The sequence below is a fragment of the Sebastes umbrosus genome, chromosome 3 (genome assembly GCF_015220745.1).
Source record: "Sebastes umbrosus isolate fSebUmb1 chromosome 3, fSebUmb1.pri, whole genome shotgun sequence".
Taxonomy (NCBI): Eukaryota; Metazoa; Chordata; class Actinopteri; order Perciformes; family Sebastidae; genus Sebastes; species Sebastes umbrosus.
The window spans coordinates 10,127,703-10,145,583 of record NC_051271.1 but is presented as its reverse complement, the minus strand read 5'-3'; the positions used below and the strand labels follow the sequence as shown (position 1 = coordinate 10,145,583).

Below are 17,881 nucleotides of genomic sequence, written 5' to 3'. Positions count from 1 at the left end.
AATGTGTAGGACCCAAAATGGAGCCCTGTGGCACACCACAAGACAGAGAAACACGTAATGACAGACGGACGTAAAACCCATTGGAGTGCCTTTCCAGAAATACTCCCCCACTGATCCAGGTAGTGAGCTGCACAGACACATGCGGTCAAACACCGATCAGTAATTTTTTTAAAGGATATCTAAAGTAATTTTCTGTACAATACCTGCTCTTTTCTTGACTGGCATTCCCACTGAGCTCTACAGTTTGTCCTTGACCCCGCGGAGGACTGGACCCATGGATGTATTAAGAGAATTGGATACAGCGTTTGAGGCGGGGCCTCGACTAACACCAGCTACGCCCCTGCACCATCAGTGTGGAGGAGCAGAAGGTCGTTTCCATCCTCTTCGAGCTACACCTGAGAAAAGCTTCCGGACCGGGCGGATTCAAGCATGTTGTACTGAAAGAGTGCGTGGCACAGCTGTTCCTGAACGCCAGCGTCGTCCCCAGGGCGTCATACCTGTTTCCAAAAAGCCCAATGCCAAAGCCATGAACGAATTCAGGCCTGTGGCACTCACCACTGAAAAAGCTCGGGGAGGGTGCTTGCTGGGGAATTTAGCACCATGGTGGATGAGAGTCTGGACCAGATCCAGTTGGCCTGAAGGCTAAACGGGGAGTTGATGAATGCCAGCCAATCTCTTCTGGATACAGTGGCGAGGCACCCTGACTCTACTACCTCATATGTCAAGATTTCTTTCATGGACTTTTAATCTGCTTTTAATACAGTAAACATAAACACACATCTCCACCGCCTCCAAGGACTACAAGTCAACACAACACTGGATTTATGGATTAAGGATTTTTTAAAGGATACACCCCAACATGTCAGAGTGAACGGTTTTAAATCCAGCAACATCACCCGGACATCATGGTCCTGAAGAGCTCCCTGGAACTGAACATCAGTAAGACCAAAGAGCTATGCTGCAGGGGGTGCCGTGACCCCTGACCTCCCCACACCCTCTCTCTGGACCCCTCTGACTGGAGGGGCAGGTGGTGGAACAGGTCGAGATCTTTAAGTGCCTGGATACTGAGATTGACCACCGCCTGTCCTTCACACATCATGCGGACGGGGTCGACAAAAAGGCCCAACAGTGCATGTTTCTCTTGAGGAAGCTGAAAAGTTTTAATGTCAGACAGGACATCTTAAAGCTGCAGTGGATAGAACTGGAGCAAATATGAATAAAAAAAGTTATTTTTATAAAACAGTCACTATATCCTGATAGTAGTGCATGAGACAGGTAATCTGAAAAACATCATTTGGCTCTGTGTCCTCCGGTGTCTCCGGCGTCCTAATGGTGTCTGCAGGATTTCACAGATCACAGGAAAACAACCAATCAGAGCCGAGCTGGAGTCTGCCGTCTATGAGAGCTGACTGTCAACCACTCGCGAACTCCGATCAAACTAGGCAGTGCTGATCAAATATGAATCAATATTCTGTTACTGTAATACCTATTTCTCGCCTCAAATGTTTTCAGAAACATCTGTTTAGCTGTAAAATCAGAAAGTTTGTGGCCCGGCAGCCATGTTGAGATCAGTTGAGGAAATATAGATTTTTTAATGCCTGAAAACAGAACCATGAGGAGGTGCAGAAGTCTGCAGAAGGGATAAGGGTTGGTTCAGGTTTATGTCGGGGGAAACACATATTGACAGGAAACAGTACTCAACATAACACCGGTCACTTGTCGTAATCAGTTCTCACATTCAAGATTGCATCCTGGTGCAACTTCCTCACTGAGGAAAGCAAGACAAAACTCACAAGAGTCATCAAGTATGCAACCAATATCACTGGCACCCCTCAAACCCAACTCTTTTCAGAGCACCTCTGGCCCACAAGAAAACCTCAAACTCTGTCATTCCCACTACAATATCCATTGTAAACAAGGCCAAATGCCACTGCATTTTAATGCAGCGTTGCACACCTGCTCTTATTTAAAACGAAATTGTTTGCGTTTTCATGTAATTTCATGGGTGTATAGATACCTGCAACTCACACTAACAGGAAATGATGCATATTACATTACATGAAGAGCTGTGGTTTTATATATTGACATTTTAAAAAGCTTGTCATGTGTTTTTCTTAAGATTTACTCACCACATAAGTCTCATATTCATGATATACTATCATTTCATTACACACCTGCAGGAATGTCCCTATTTACAATTGCGAGACAGTTCCACAACTGAGAGCCAAGTTTAAATCATTGAGTTTGAGGTGGCAATCTGTGTGTGCACAGCGTCTGGTTTACTAAGAGAGCAGCTCATTACGCTTTCAGCTGCTGGGACTGCCCTCCAGACGCACACTGTGAGTGAAGTAGAGGTCAGCAGACGCAGTTCAGCGGTGGGATGAGATCACTGCAGCCTGGAGTTATTTTACACTTCATTGTCAAATTCAAATTAAAGTTTGATTAAAGGAACAGTGTGTAACATTTCAGGGAATCTCTTAGCAGAAATTCTATATATATTATATATATATATATATATAATATATATTCATAACTATGTTTTCATTAGTGTATAATCACCCGAAACTAAGAATCGTTGTGTTTTCGTTAGCTTAGAATGAGCCCTTCTTATCTACATAGGGAGCGGGTCCTCTTGACGGAGTCCACCATGTTGCTCCGCCATGTTTCTACAGTAGCCCAGAATGAACAAACCAAACACTGGTTCTAGAGGGCGTCTTTCACATTTTCACGTTACCTTAAGGCCACCGTAGTTCTCTGAGCGAGACAAACGGCGTTACCGCGGTTTTGCACTCGGCGGCTCGCGTTACCACAGTCTTGGAAAGGGAGGAGTGAGCGGAGGGGTACTCAGTTGGTTGCAATCTGCGACCACACCACTAGATGCCGCCAAATCCTACACACTGTACCTTTAATTCAAACCAAAATTGTCCACTATTCGTCTGCGTGAGAGTAATCATATTTTATATTATTAATTAAAGCCTAATTGCCTCATTTTTGTTTTTAATAATCAGATTTAGTTATATACCAACCTATATTTAATTCACGTTTATTTCCTCCACTACAACCTTCCTTGTGGCTCTTGACTTTGGGACTCTTGAGGGTCATAAGTTCAATATGAGGTGTCCTAAACAACAACTACTACTACTACTACTACTACTACTACTGCTTCTACTACTACTGATAACAATAATAAAACTATTACAAATATTAATTTGAGCATTTTTGAGGGATATAAACCGTGTATTCATTGTTAGTACATTAATGAAAACAGCTCTTTCAAAAACAAACATGGGAATGTACTTTTATTAAATAAAGAATAAATTACAATAATAAGACATTAATGTATAAATAACTCAATATAACACTGTAAATTATATCTCAATGTGTCACAGCAACTTTGAGAAAAGTGGTTATTAAACAAATGTACACTGTGAAGTTCTACTGATTCAAAGGGATGAGTGATACGTGAATAGTGGGCTGTCAGTTTAGTTACAGGAGTTAAGACAGCAGCGTTTTTACTTCATGAAATAGCGATTTAACATACACACACATTCAGAAATGGTTGATAAGTTGATGTAAAGTTGCAGTGATGTGTGAACTGATCGCAATCAGGCGATATGGACACAAGCATGCACACATAAACACTGTTTCTGCTTGAAACCTGTGACTGCACTAAAACCACAGACAATAACTATCAGTTTGTTGCAGACGTCACATTTCATATCAAAATCGCACACGTGTATGATTGTATAAAATGATGATTCAACTTAAAACAAAAAAAGATTGATAGATATAAATTAGAAAGATTTAATTACTTGTAGTTTTGGCATATTTGTGCTCTACTGCAGACTTTGAGCTCCTGAAGAAAACTTGGTAAACATGTTTACGACTTAATAAATCAAATTGAATTGGAATAATCACACCAAAACTTTTAGTGCATACCATCAGGGTAATATAATTAAAGCTTCTTGTAAACCTGACCTGGAGAGATATATTAGTTTCACTGACAGCAGTGGAGGGTCCAAACTCTGTAAACGTCATCAGGAAATATCACTGGACTGTAAAAATATACCTTAAAATCCCAGCAGTCAGAACATCTGAGGACACAAAGCTGGTCCGGAGGGCCTATTTCTTGTTCTACAGACTCACTGCTTATACGTGGCAGAGTGCTGCCCTCAAGTGGCGAACAATATGAATTTAATTTTAAAATACACAAATACTGGGCACCACACCAGAGAAGTGTTATGTTCACAAAAAAAAAAAAAATTGCACAAGACATCAAACAAGTTTACTGTTCACCTATTATCAGCACCATGCCATTGGTCGGATTTCTTATGGGTCAGAAAATATTCTTTTTATGAATGCCCAGAGGAGAGAAATGCGTTAAATCTACCGAGTCCAACAAAAAACATGAGTTTTTTCTTTAAATGACATGCTGCAGGCTTTTATATTAACATTAAAATGGTGTGCATGTTGTCCAAAGTTAATCTGAATTCAGGACAAAAAATATGTAATATTTATTAAAACCACTGATCTGTTGTATAATTACCCTCCGGGGTCATTGCAAGAGCATACACAGCTAATGCACGTGAGCACAAATCCACTGGACCAAATTTGTTTCCTCTACACCCACTGTGGCGTATCAAAGCATGCTGAGCTGCAAGTGTGCAGCTTGTGTGCACTATTACGGTGAATCATGGAGTCACAGCATCTGCAGTTTGCATCTTGTGGACTCTTTAATTACACACACGCGCTGCCGCCCACAGAACTGCATTTCCTATGTGACTGATATGTGTCATTTTAGTATGCAGGTCTGTGCACGCAAACTATTTTCAAATGGAAAAACAAACATAATTGGGGTGGGGAACATTCGAGAGATTTGTTTTCTTTGTGAGGGTGGAGTATAAAAGAAGACAGCTCAGCTCGCACTGTTTTGTTAAGCCTTCCTGACAGTAACGCCATGGGGTTTCTTTCTTTGAATTAACAGTTTAAAAAAAGCTAATTTGCACAGAGTCAACTGCAGATCTGTCTCGAGCTTCACTACTGCACAGGAATTATGATTTTAATATTTTGAGCAGACATCATTTGCTACACACACTAAAACTTAAAAATTTGCCTCTTATAGACATAATAAAGTGGCACTTTCTAATCGTATACTACCCGCTTAATGATAAAAGACAAGGCATTGGCAGTTGATCAATTTTATAATGGCACTAGGTTATCTGTTTGGGGCTGCCCTTTCATCCAAACATTCATAGGGATGATTTGGAATGAAAGCAGAGGGGTCTGATATGTGTTTGCGGGGAAGAAAGTGTAGAAGACGATGAACGGTGGAGTTAGGAATCAGAAAAAAAATTTTTTGTTTAAATGACACCGATTTTTACAGATTTTAAATGTTTTCCAAGCATGCAGCGATGCCACGGTGACGATGATAATAGTATTCTGTAGATTCATCTATCAGCTTCATTTGCACTGTTTTCATTCTCACTGACTGGACTGACTACAGGTTGCTCTCTTGGGTGCCGTTGGAGGATATGGGGTGGAGACCTCCGTTGTCGTTCAGTCTCTTGGCACGATAGGTTTCATAGTGAATGTTGTGAGTGACCTCCTTCAAATCCTGGAGGTGAGACCTGAGAAAGAACACAGAGGGGACATGCTGCTAGTTAGGTATATATCTCTTTGACAGGGATGTATTGGCATTATTGTGTTTTTTTTAAATATGATTCTTATGTTTTGGTTTAATACAGCGCAAAGAATTATACAGAATATATACAATTCAAATCAAAATTTAAGTCTTTAAGTTAGTATATTTAAAAGACTATTTTACCTGATCAGGAAGTCTCTCAGCTGAGCAAACTCACAATGGTTGGGATTTTCAACTGCAACAAAAAAAATGGACAGAATCAAATGTCATATCTTGTCCTTTACCTGACACCATCATTATCTATATATTATGACTGGAAATGTTACTTATTAAGGAAGGCCATATTATCACTCACCTTCTACGATGCCCCACGCCGTCTTCCTCCCCAGAACCCGTTTGCTATTCACTTGATATTCTTTGTCGCTGCCCACCACAGCAAAGGGCATCGCCTCCTATGCACGGAGACATTTCAGCAGGGTTCAGTGTACCGAAGAGCACTGCACAAGGTTTATGAGATGAAACAAATACACAACATGCCCCAGTGCCCTGACATCCTGCTTGGAGGAGGGAAAGACTCATTGGACATAATGTGTGTGTGAAAGGAAGAACAGAACCACTTACTCTGATCTTGTCGTTGTCGTTCTTGTCCTCCATGTCCTCATCAAACTCTTTCTGTGGGTAAAACTCAATCCCGCCCATTTCCAACTCCTTCCTTACCTACAGAACAAAACAAGCCAGGAGACAACACACATCTGTGAAACACCTTCATCTGAGTAATGTCTTCAAATCACTCGTGTACCCAACACTCTGGAGAGGGTATTTATTAATAATCCATGATCTGATATCGGCTAATATAGTCTGCTTTTTTTTTTTACATAACATGAACATTTTTGGATCCCTGAAAATTTGAGTTTTTTTTTAACACTGCATTGTGATTTTTTGGCCACTTGGGGGCAGCAAAAACCAGCTGTAAACACTGACAGATGATCACCTTATAAAGCTGATGCACTAAAGTTGATAGCAAACAGCTGCTTATTTACACGTCCAGCAGACAGAAATCAACATTAGCATTCATTTATCATTCCTGTTTCTGGTCACCTGATGAATGTAATATTCATTCTCTTTTAGCTCTGTTTTTGGTCTCTACCAACTCCTGAGGGGAATATCTGACATAACATATCTTGTCACTACGAGCATTATCTTTCACACTACACATAGTCATTTCATCCATTGTTAATACAGATATATTTATAAATGCAGCTTTAAAGGGTGACCCTATTTTCTCATGTTTTTGTGTCCAAGTGACTAATGGGGACAACACTTTTTGAAATGGGTCCAGTATTGAGAGATAATGCTGTAACTGGCAGCCGTGTAAGGAGCTGTGAGGACAAGTGAGCAGCATCAGTGTAACGTTACGTCCACTAAAAGTGCTTGTTTTTTTTTGCCACTGATAGGCTCTGATTGTTATTATATGTGTCTGACAACATTATGGGATAGGACCCTACAGAGAAATAAAACACTTTTCGTACCTTTCGCTTGATCCGGTCTGTTTGTTATTGTGTCCAAGTCCCGCTCAAGAAGAAGTCTCGTTGTGAAATCTGAATATCCGTATTCTCTGGCTCAAATAAATACGGGCGGTCATCGAATTCAAAGACCTCATCCACATTGTCGAAATCATCTAAATATTCAGCCATGACATTGAAAATATTTAAGATAACACTAAGCTACGTTTTCTGTACTCCAACACAACAAACTCTGCCTGGTTGGCAGTCGCGTTTCCACCATGGATGTAATCCACTATTCCACCGTTGTCTTCTGACAACATGTCACCTCGCCAGATTTCAGAACGAGACTTCTCATTGAGCGAGACTCTTTCCATAATGTCAGACACTTATACTAACAATCAGGGCAGAAACAATCCCTTTTAGTGGACGTATGTGACGGTGCCAGCTTGCCCCAATAGCACCATATTGCAGCCCGTGAGCAGCTGCCGTCTACAGCGCTCTCCCTCCATACTGGACCAATTTCAGAAATTGTTAGTTAGACACAAAACATAGGAAAATTGGGTCCAGGTTGAAAAACACTGAAGTTACCCTTTAAAGGCCAAAATATGAACTGAGTAGGACATTTTGAAGTTGAAAAATAAACTTGTCTCTGTAAAGGACAACGATGTAATGGAAAATAACTTAAGCATATCTTTGGCATTTCTTGATAACTATAGGCATTGACATCGACATATAAATGAATACTGTTACATAGAAAATAAGCCTATATTGGCTGATATATAGGCCTGGCTGATTTATCAGCCGAGCTTTAGAGGGATTATCATTGACTCACCCGCTGTTTGAACTCCTGTCTCTCCTCAACGGTCATCGTGTCTGCCTTTGCTATGACGGGAATAATGTTGACCGAGTGACTTAAGTGCTTCATGAACTCGACGTCGATAGGCCGAAGACTGAAGGACAGACAGACAGAGAGAGAGAGAGAGAACAGAAAAGACAGAGAACGTAGGTTGATTTAGGAGCTGTGTGATTCTCCCAGAAGGCTCGTACGCGACAGTGAAAAGAGGATCAGGATAACAAATAGCAGAAAGAGCCACAGGGATTTTAGTTGTCATGTTTCATACGTCTTATTACCTTACCCGAGTCTTGTAGCAATTACAAAAGACTTACAGTGTGGATGCTATTTGAAAAGTGGGCTTATCATTGGACAAAGGTTGTGTCCCAGTTCTTGTTTGCCTGCACACAAAACACCCTGTCGGTCTCAATTACCTCGGCTAAGAAGGATGGGATACACTGGCTGTAATACACAAAAGACTGAATCCGTTTATCCATTAAAGAGCAATTTCACAGCTGTCAGCAGGAGCTAATTGTGAGGTGTTCAGAGGAGAGAGTGTTGTCTTCAATATAAAGTAGCTCCCTTGATTTAAGGCTTTGTTAATATGAAATGACATGTTTTTGGATAAAGGGACATGAACACTGTATGTATGCTGCTCTCTTTGCCAACAGATCACTGAAAGCACATTTAGATCAGATACTTAAAGACGGTTTGAGTGATTACTTTACTAATCTCTAGTTCACACAAAGATTAACTCACGAGTGTCCAGTAGGGGTGATGAAATACAGACAGCAGTGCACCCTGGTGTCAGGGATGCGCTTCTTTCTCGTGATGTTGACCTCCTCCTTCAGGAACTTCTCATACTGCTCATTGATGTACTTGGCAATGGGCTCCCAGCTGTGGATACGACAGAAGAGGTCAGCTTGAGAGAAATTGAATACTTGATCAAGAAAAGAGAAGGAGAAGAAGAAGACTTTACTTGAGTAGGACAATTTTCAATGTAATTTCGGGAGGAACTAAATAGATTGTCGCATTTTGTAAGGTGACAAGTGATAAATAGTTCATGGTAAGATAAGGCAGTAATGATTTATCATTCATGAGGCTTTAATGATGCTGGAGTTGGAAAACCCACCAGTTGTCATTATTGATTAGGTCTCCAAAGCCTGGAGTGTCGACGACTGTCAGCTTCATCTTCACACCCCCCTCCTCAAGGACTGTAAAAATAAGATGCACACACAAAGAAACAAACAACATAAACCACAGCTGTTGCTTTGTATTTGGAAACACTATCAATTCTATGCAACTGATGTGTATTTCATGTATATTATTTTCTATCTGAATATTCAACATATTGAATTTATGTTAGGAATAAACAGAGAAACAGTATTCAAGCTAGAAACACAGCAAAGTATAAATGATCTGACTGAGATATTTTTAACACATCTGCTGTGTCTCTCTGGCAACGCCGCTCTCTGGCAAGAGCGTAATAATGTCAGGTCACTGTCAACCGCAGGCGATTTGTGCGCGCAACCACTGAGCTCTGTCCAAGGGTCTGACATATCCCCACTGTTTCCCTGGTGCTGTTAAATCATCGAGGATGTAGATGAGTTCAGTCACTTCTCCAGTCCCAGATGCTATAATGAGCACACTGCTGAATGCTACATACTGAAGAGTCCCCGAATGAATCCATAAACAGCCCACAGAGCTGTCTGCCACAGCCACTGATTTGATACTAACACCGGGGGAGGGGCGCCAAAGTCAGATATTTTCAAATACCACACATAGTGGCTTTACATAGGAATAATCTGCTCTATTTTCTAGCTACTTAGGACTCTTTTCGAACCAAAATCATGGCTTATTCTCGCTGCTCAGTTGGGTTTATTCCAGCAGAAAGCTTCGGGAAGAATATCACAACATGGATGTTTCAGTAATGAGTGAAACAAGTCAAGACTCCTCACTCTAAGACATTGTTAGCAAACCACAAATTGAGCCATGTTTACCTCTTTGTGTCAGCAGGGGTCATTCATTGTTACCATGGAAACACAGCTCTCAGTTCAGAGACTGTCTGGCGTTATGGTAGCAAACTTTTTAGGCTTTAAATGAGATAATCTTTACCTTTATGCAACTGTCTAACTGGTGTTAGGCTAAATAATCTCTCATCTCTCTGTGAAAGTAGCACCTGATATTACCAACTCTAAAGCTAGTGTGTCTCGTCTGAGATGTCCTATTATAATGAAAATGTAACAGACAGAAAAAACATAGACTGGCTGTATAGCTGAAGTCTGAAGGTGGGAAGAATTCGAGACATTTTGTCCGAGGTTTGCGTGAGACAAAAGAGACCATTTCAAAAGCTCAGTTTATCTAACAAAAGTCAAATGAAAATGAAAAGAAGCTCTGATGCATCCACAGTATGTGTGTGAACAAATATTATCTGGGCTGAAGATCAACAAGTCTGTCGACAGGCCGTGCGTGACAGAAAAACACTTCCTCATAGTTACAGACATTACTCCAAGGACTGATGGATTTGTGTCAAGTAAAAGCTGTCAACGATCCAGTAGCAGATCGTAGGCCCAAGAACAATCTGTACTTGCCAATAATGTAGTCAGAGTTTTAGTCGTGTTACTTCAGTGGGCAACTCCAGGTCTGAGAAGTGAAACCAGTGCTGAAGTGCCTTAAACTTGCATTCTTTCTAACAGCCAGCAGGGGGCGACTCCTCTGGTTGCAAAAAGAAGTCTGATTGTATAGAAGTCTATGAGAAAATGAGCCTACTTCTCACTTGATTTATTACCTCAGTAAATATTGTAAACATGAGTTTATGGTCTCAATCGCTAGTTTCAAGTCTTCTTCAATACAGCATGATGTTCATTTAGTAAATTATTTAGAGTCAAATAGACCATAAAGCAGGGGATGATTTAGGGCGTGGCTACCTTGTGATTGACAGGTCGCTACCACGGCGTTGTCCGGTTTTCTGTCTTTTTGTCTTACAACTTTAACCCTTTCACAGTGTGTTTTCAGTTCATGAAAGTTAATTGTAAGATTTTGGTCACCTAAAAATGTGTTATTCAACATTCGGTTGTAGTTAGCTCCACCCTCTCGTGTCAAAAAAAAAAATTATGGCGACGGCCAAAATGCCGAACTTAAGGCTTCAAAATGGCAGTCCACAAACCAATAGGGTGACGTCACGATGACTACGTCCACTTCTTATATACAGTCTATATGTTACTTGTTCTTTTGGACCTTTTGCCTCCCTGCCTTGACCTTTTTGATTTGGTTGCCTGTCCTGACTGATCACCTTTAAACAAACTCCACTTTGTGCCATGGACACAATAAACTTCTAGAAATCCAGAATTTTTGAATTTATGTTGGCACATTGACACTGTCAGATTATCAGATTATCACAAAATCTAGTTACTTGATCCTTGAACAATCAGTAATCTGTCAGTGATCTGTCCACTAATTTCAGCCTAATCCATTTATTCATTTTTAGATATGTTGCAAACAGACAGATGAACACATAATCTTCCTCCTACTCTGTTGGTAGAGCTAACTACTCCAAATAGACACAAATCAGGCAGTTTTTTTATGATACATAAAGTATAAATATTCCAGAGCAATGTAACCAGGAGGAACATTCATTCTCAGTACCAGCTATGACAGTAAGTGAGCAGCCACAGTAAACAAATCATCAGAGCCTCTCACACAGAGTACCTGCAGAAGACATAGAAGTTGGCCCGTGCATTTGTAGCTCAACTAAAATAAATGGGAAAGCTCACTTGGCAGCTACCAGGGTGCACTGGGACTTTTAAGAACGCGGTCAAAGATCTTTAATTTCCTCTGTCAAATGAAATGCTGCTATAAATGTCTGGCTCTAGAGAAAGAACAGAAGCTCTCTCCCTGGACTCACCATGAGACACCGCCTTGATCTCCACAGTTTTGGGGATCTTGTCATCACGGCTCCATCCTGCACTCCTCCTGCTCACCTGGGACTTGAACAGGGTGTTCACCAGAGTCGACTTTCCAAGACCGCTGTGACCTGAGACGAGAGGGAGGGGGGAAAAAATGTAATGAACAAGGCCGAAGAGGGGGTAAAATTACAGAAAAAAAGAGAGACAGAAAGTGTCCAGGTATGAAAGAATTTAGATTGTTTCGCTTTGTCTTTCTGTGACTTACCGACGACCATGATATTAAAGTCAAAGCCCGCCTTCATGGTCTTCTTCCTCATCTGCTCAATGATAGTGTCAATACCAATATACCCCAGCAAAGTGGATCCGCCGCTGGAGCTGTGGGAGCCTCCATGAGCATGACCTCCATTATGTGCTGCAGTGTGACCCCCAACATGGCCCGCACCGTGGCCCACACCGTGACCCACATTATGACTCACACCGTGGCTGCCGTGACTGCCGATCGCGACTGGAATGGCACTCGGAGGAGGAGCTGAAACGCCGCCACCTCCGATGCCCGGGCCCTGGGGTGGGAAGGGGCTGGAGGGGGAAGGAGCCCCCACATTTGGGGGCTTGGCGGGGACGGCCGGTTTGGGTCTCACCTCTGGAGGAACTACGTCTGACATGTCTACAGGAGAAAAGGAGAGGAGGATATATAACACAAGTTCACATTGACAGGAAACACTGTCACATTAGGAAGTAGGCTAGTAGAGCAAGCTGGAGCCTCTACTCCCTTTCACTTGTTCTACATTGAATAAATGGGTCGTTACAGTAGTCTTAAAGGAACAGTGTGTAGCATGTCGGGGGATCTATTAGCAGAAATGGAATATAATATTCATAACTATGTTTTCATTTGTATATAATCACCTGAAACTAAGAATTTCGTTAGCTTAGAATGAATCCTTCATATCTATATAGGGAGTGGGTCCTCTTCACGGAGTCCACCATGTTGCTCCGCCATGTTTCTACAACGGACAAACCAAACACAGGCTCTAACGAAGGCCTGTCGTGTTTTTACGTTACCTGAAGGCCACCGTAGTTCTCCGACACACTTGTGAAACTGCTGTAACATGAGCCGCAGAGTGCAAAACCGTGGTACTGCCAGCCGCCATCTGACTTCTGTTGCTCCTAAGGTAGTGTTATTATGATAAGGATGGCCTCTTAGTGAGGCGAACGGCGTTACCACAGTTTTGCACTCCGGGGCTCACGTTACCGCAGTTGGAAAGGAAGGAGTGAGCGGAGTGGTACTCAGTTGGTTGCAATCAGCAACCACACCAATAAATGCTGCCAAATCCTACGCACTGTACCTTTAAAGGGTTAGTTCACCAAAAATACAACACAAATGTTTAATTTTTTCTTCACGTGCATAGGCACACAGAGTTTTAGCATTAAGATATCTGTCTTCAGACTAACTGTTGACCTTATTAAATGAATTGGGTATTGACCAGATCTCACACAGAAGACCTCAAACAGTTTCAGAAAGAGGGAGAAAAGAGGTGCTGCAGCACAGCCGGTATGAGAAAAGTAAAGTATTTTATGAACATTAAAGCATGCAAACATGTTCTAGTAGAATCCCCAAATTAGGGATGCTCATTTTGAAAAATGTAACCGACAAGATTTGTGCCTCGCATGCAGCGGTGTACCAGCTGCAGGTGACCAACAGATATTCGTTGACGGGAGTCCCCAGTTCTCCCGTCCGGGAGCGTTAACTTAGCAGCTACGATGCTGCGAGTAGTGTCGCGGACATGCAGCCACTTTCCCAGTAAAAGTCTCCACCGCACATTTAGTTTAGATTTGCAGGTTGTCAGCTGTGTGTCTGCTCGGCATAACTTTAGCGAGTGTCAAACAAACAGTGTGTGTATTTGTGCTACACTAGCAGCTCTAGCATCGCCGGAGGTTCGCTGCCACACATGTAGTCTGCGTAACTTTAGCGAGTTTCCAACAGACCGTGTGTGTGTGTGGGCGGTGAGTGTGAGGTTGTTGGTGGCGTTATAGCTGTGAACGTAGGTGTAGCAGCGTGTGTACAGTTTATTTGCCGGTGAATGAATGCTACGTAGCTACAACTCCTCCGCTCCGCTCAAGCGAGCTGGAGCTGTTCTTTTAATACATCCATGGAGAGACCGGAGCCGACTTCCTGTATCCTGCGACTCCGGCTATGCCTCTTAAGGTGGGCTGTTAAGGTGGACCAGCTTTTCTCCTTAAAGAGACGAAACGCTCCTCTGAGCTACTCTGCTTTTTAATTAATTATTAACATTTCTTTTAACCGTTTTAACCGATAGCGTTAATTGGTTAAAATGCTTAATGTCGGTTAACAGTTAAACGGTTAATTATGGACAAGTATGCACCTGAAAATAAGCATAATAGGTCCTCTCTAAGTTAATTGACATTAAACCTAGTGAACACCATAACTGAAACTATATTCACCTCTCTGGTATCAGCATAAATCTCAGAAATGGAAACTAAAAATCCCTATCTGCATGACTTGACACCACAAAATATGGTATGTTTTAGTGGACTGATCCTTTAAAGCTGAAGTAGGCGAGATTGGAGCAAATATGATTAAAACAGTCGCTGTATCGTGACAGTGGTACATGAAACAGGTAACCTGACAAAAATCATGTGCCTCTGTGTCCTCCGATGTTCCTAATGGCACCTGCAAGATTTCATTTACCGGAGGAAAACAAGCAGTAAGAGCTGATCTGAGGTCTGCTGTCCAGCTGCCGTCTATGAGAGCCGACTGTCAATCACTCGCGAACTCCGACCAAACGGTCAAACTGATCAAATATGAATCAATATTATTTTACGTTAATGCCTATTTCTCGCCTCAAATGTTTTCAGAATCATCTTGTAGTGCACGGTTTAGCTGTAAAATGAGAACGTTTGTGACGCTGCCGCCATTGTGAAATCTGGTGAAAGAACGCCAAGTTCCGGTCACATGACCGGAGCACAGCCAATAGGAACGCTCTCTCAATGAAATGACCTGTGATTGGTCAAAGTCTCCCGTCACGGGCTAGATTTTTTAAAGCCTGTAAACAGAGCCATGAGGAGGTGCAGAAGTCTAGTTATCTCTCAGAACACTTGAATTACAATATGCTGAAAGGTTATTATATTATTATATATTATTAATTATACATTTTTGCCCAATGATGCCAAAAATATACTGCCTACTGCCACTTTAAGTGAAGCAAGCAGTGCAGGCAGATGGTAACAGTAACAGTTACATGAGGATGAGCACCTCATCCCTGCAGGGTGTACACACATGGATCAGCCTGCTGCCATGCTTTATGTCATAAAGTGCATCCACAATGTGCCAGATACAGATGATACAGATGATACAGATGATACAGGTCACTGGGGCAGTGGCTGTCTCCTCCTGCCTCAACACATGAATACAGTCACGGATAAAAACAGAATTATTTCAGCATTAATGTGCAGGCAAATCACATTAGAAGACTGCTACCAGACAATAGCTGCTGACATGAAAGCTACGACCTGTTTCCTCACAAAGAAAAGCCTTTTACTGTTGTTCTGCGTGCAGCAGATTAAGAGACAAACACAACCTCTTCGTGTTTTAGCTGAACATATTTCATCTGCTTTAATACAACACGGCTATGTTATCTCCATCACAGCCCGTCGACCTCCTATTGTCTCTCTCTCTCTCTCTCTCCAGTCAGGCTAGCTGGTTAGCTGCTATCTTACAGCTCGTTAGAGGTTGTTGCTCGACGTCTGATGTAACCATCACAGTGTCACACTCACCGATTCCTGTTCAATTGACCCAAAAATCTGCTTTCAAGTTGACCGACTGATCAATTTGCTCGCTCTAGGTCCGAGAACAACCGACGTTTTATCCCAACCCAGAGGTACCAAGAAGAGGCCGGTCACGTGATGAGTGATGAGTGATGAGTCTGGGTACCTCTCCTCTCTGAGCCCCCCTCTGCTCTGCCGTTACCACGGCGACGAGAGGAGAGGGAGTGGGGAGATGATGCAGCGCGCATGCGCAGTACAACGATACCTCAAAGGGACTTTTTTTTGGTTCAGTGTCTTCTGTCAGTGATGCAGACTATTTTTAGGGAATATTTTGGATTGCATTATAATTAGATATGATGAAAATACAGTGATGAAAGCAGTATTCAGATCCTTTACTTAAAGTACTTCAATGTGAAATAACAATACACTATTACAAGTATAAGTTCTGCATTCCTAATTTTACTTAAAGGGACAGTTTGTAACTTCTTACATGTATAAATCACCCGGGTCGGTTTCCAATGCGCGCTCGCACGCATATGCGCGCTCGCGTGTGGCTACGCTGTTACAACAGGATTTACAGGGGTATAGCTTAACTTTAATCAGCCGTAATTAGAAGGGATGCATTGATCCGACTTTTTTAAGGCTCGATACCGATAGCGATACCTGGGCTTTGGGTATCGGCCGATACCGAGTACCGATCCGATACCAGTGTCTAATTAATAAGCTGTATGCCTCACTGTGTGGAAGTGACTGGGATCATTCATTTATGTGTTAGGCAACATCAGGCTTGACTTAAACATTGCTTTCCTACCTTTCTAAAACTAAATATAACAAATAAATACATAGATATAAATGTACTGAATTATTATTTATTATTAAAATAATAAGTCGTACACCAGAAACTTGGTAAAAAAACCTTCAAAATGAACTTTTATTATTAATAAAATGTACAATTCAGGTGTAAACCTTTTTCATGCAGCAAGAAATTGGTCAAAACTTAAAAAGGAATTAAAACTCCAGTATATTATGTATATAGTATATAAACATCAAATCAAATTGAATAGATCGGCCCCATTGTCAACGATATCCGATCCAGCTATTTGAGTCAGTATCGACCTGATATCCAATCTGGTATTGATGCATCCCTGGTAATTACACAGCATTTGCAATTGTTGTGATATTGTTTAGTAAAATTTTCCTTTAAAGTTTAACAGGAAGAGAACCTCAACTGCTCCACACTACTCACACTTTATCCCTGAGCTGCTCTCCTGTCGTCCTTCTTTCGTTTTCCTTTCTGCATGTTTCGGTTGTGTGCCTGTTTGTCTCTGTGGAGGGCTGTATTGACATGTCCTCCTGGACTACTCACTCTGATGGAGTCTGCTAACCAACGTTGCCGTGTCTATCTTCAGCATGTCTGTTACTCAACTGATAAGGAGCGGCGTCTTAAATCCCTCCGCTATCCTCTTTGACCACCCCCTCGTCTGACTTTCAACCCCCTTAGAGAGAAAATTATTGAACTCTAAAAAGATTAAAAACAAGAGATGAAAGAGTCCCTATCATGTGGGCTTTGAGGAATTTATTGACTTTGTTCAATTAAAGTTTTCCAAGTAGTTTGTGTATCTCTGTACTCACCCACGTACACTGAACCCGGGTAATACATGGTGACGTAATAGGGGTCCTCTGGCTCCTCCATGATAAATGCTCTGTCTGCTGGAGAGTAATGTGGTTGGTGTCGTGAAGGGGAAGCTGTTGTTGTTGTCTCGTCTGGTCTCTGGTTCACTCTGTGCTGTGGTCGGGATGGCAGGTCAAAGACCCCCTTTGAACTGATGCCAAAACTGTTTGTGTTGAATAGGCAGTATTTCTCTGAGGGATATTCTGGTAGCTTTGCCCCGTGATGGTCAGGTGGTGCAAAAATATCTGTTTGATCCATTCCTGTGTCACTGAGGTTCACCTCTTTGTGGCTTTTATTTTGTTTGTGATCGAACTGATGTTTGCGTGAGATAATATCAGGGTTTGAAAGGGCAGTTTTTGATGCGGCACACTCAACAGAAGCAGGTCGGGAGGCCTCCTGTGTCTGAGGTGCAACCAGACATGTCTTAAATCGATCTAATCTATGCGCACACTGAGTAGACTCTGTTTCACGATCAATGTCTCTTAACTGGCGGCTGTAATCCTTTGAAACACAGTCGGACTGTCTTAGTGGGGCCAGAGCCTT

At 41.9% G+C, this 17,881-nt stretch overlaps 1 protein-coding gene across 3 annotated transcripts; it reads right to left on the bottom strand.

The window, feature by feature from the left end:
- Window positions 1-3,282: 3,282 nt before the first annotated feature.
- Window positions 3,283-17,861, bottom strand: sept3 (septin 3). 3 transcript variants are annotated; one of them, XM_037764930.1, is made up of 10 exons: window positions 17,299-17,861; window positions 12,149-12,547; window positions 11,883-12,011; window positions 9,111-9,192; window positions 8,738-8,875; window positions 7,979-8,096; window positions 6,263-6,358; window positions 5,997-6,093; window positions 5,825-5,876; window positions 3,283-5,627 (listed from the first exon to the last, which is right to left on the bottom strand). In XM_037764930.1, exons 1-10 carry the CDS (start codon window positions 17,594-17,596, stop codon window positions 5,498-5,500), a joined length of 1,539 nt encoding a protein of 512 aa, XP_037620858.1. In that variant the 5' UTR covers window positions 17,597-17,861; the 3' UTR covers window positions 3,283-5,497. The 3 variants fall into 3 exon arrangements, with proteins under 3 accessions (XP_037620858.1, XP_037620861.1, XP_037620860.1); XM_037764933.1 differs by lacking the exon at window positions 17,299-17,861 and adding an exon at window positions 16,913-17,027; XM_037764932.1 differs by lacking the exon at window positions 17,299-17,861 and adding an exon at window positions 15,676-15,853.
- Between the last annotated feature and the right edge of the window lie 20 nt (window positions 17,862-17,881).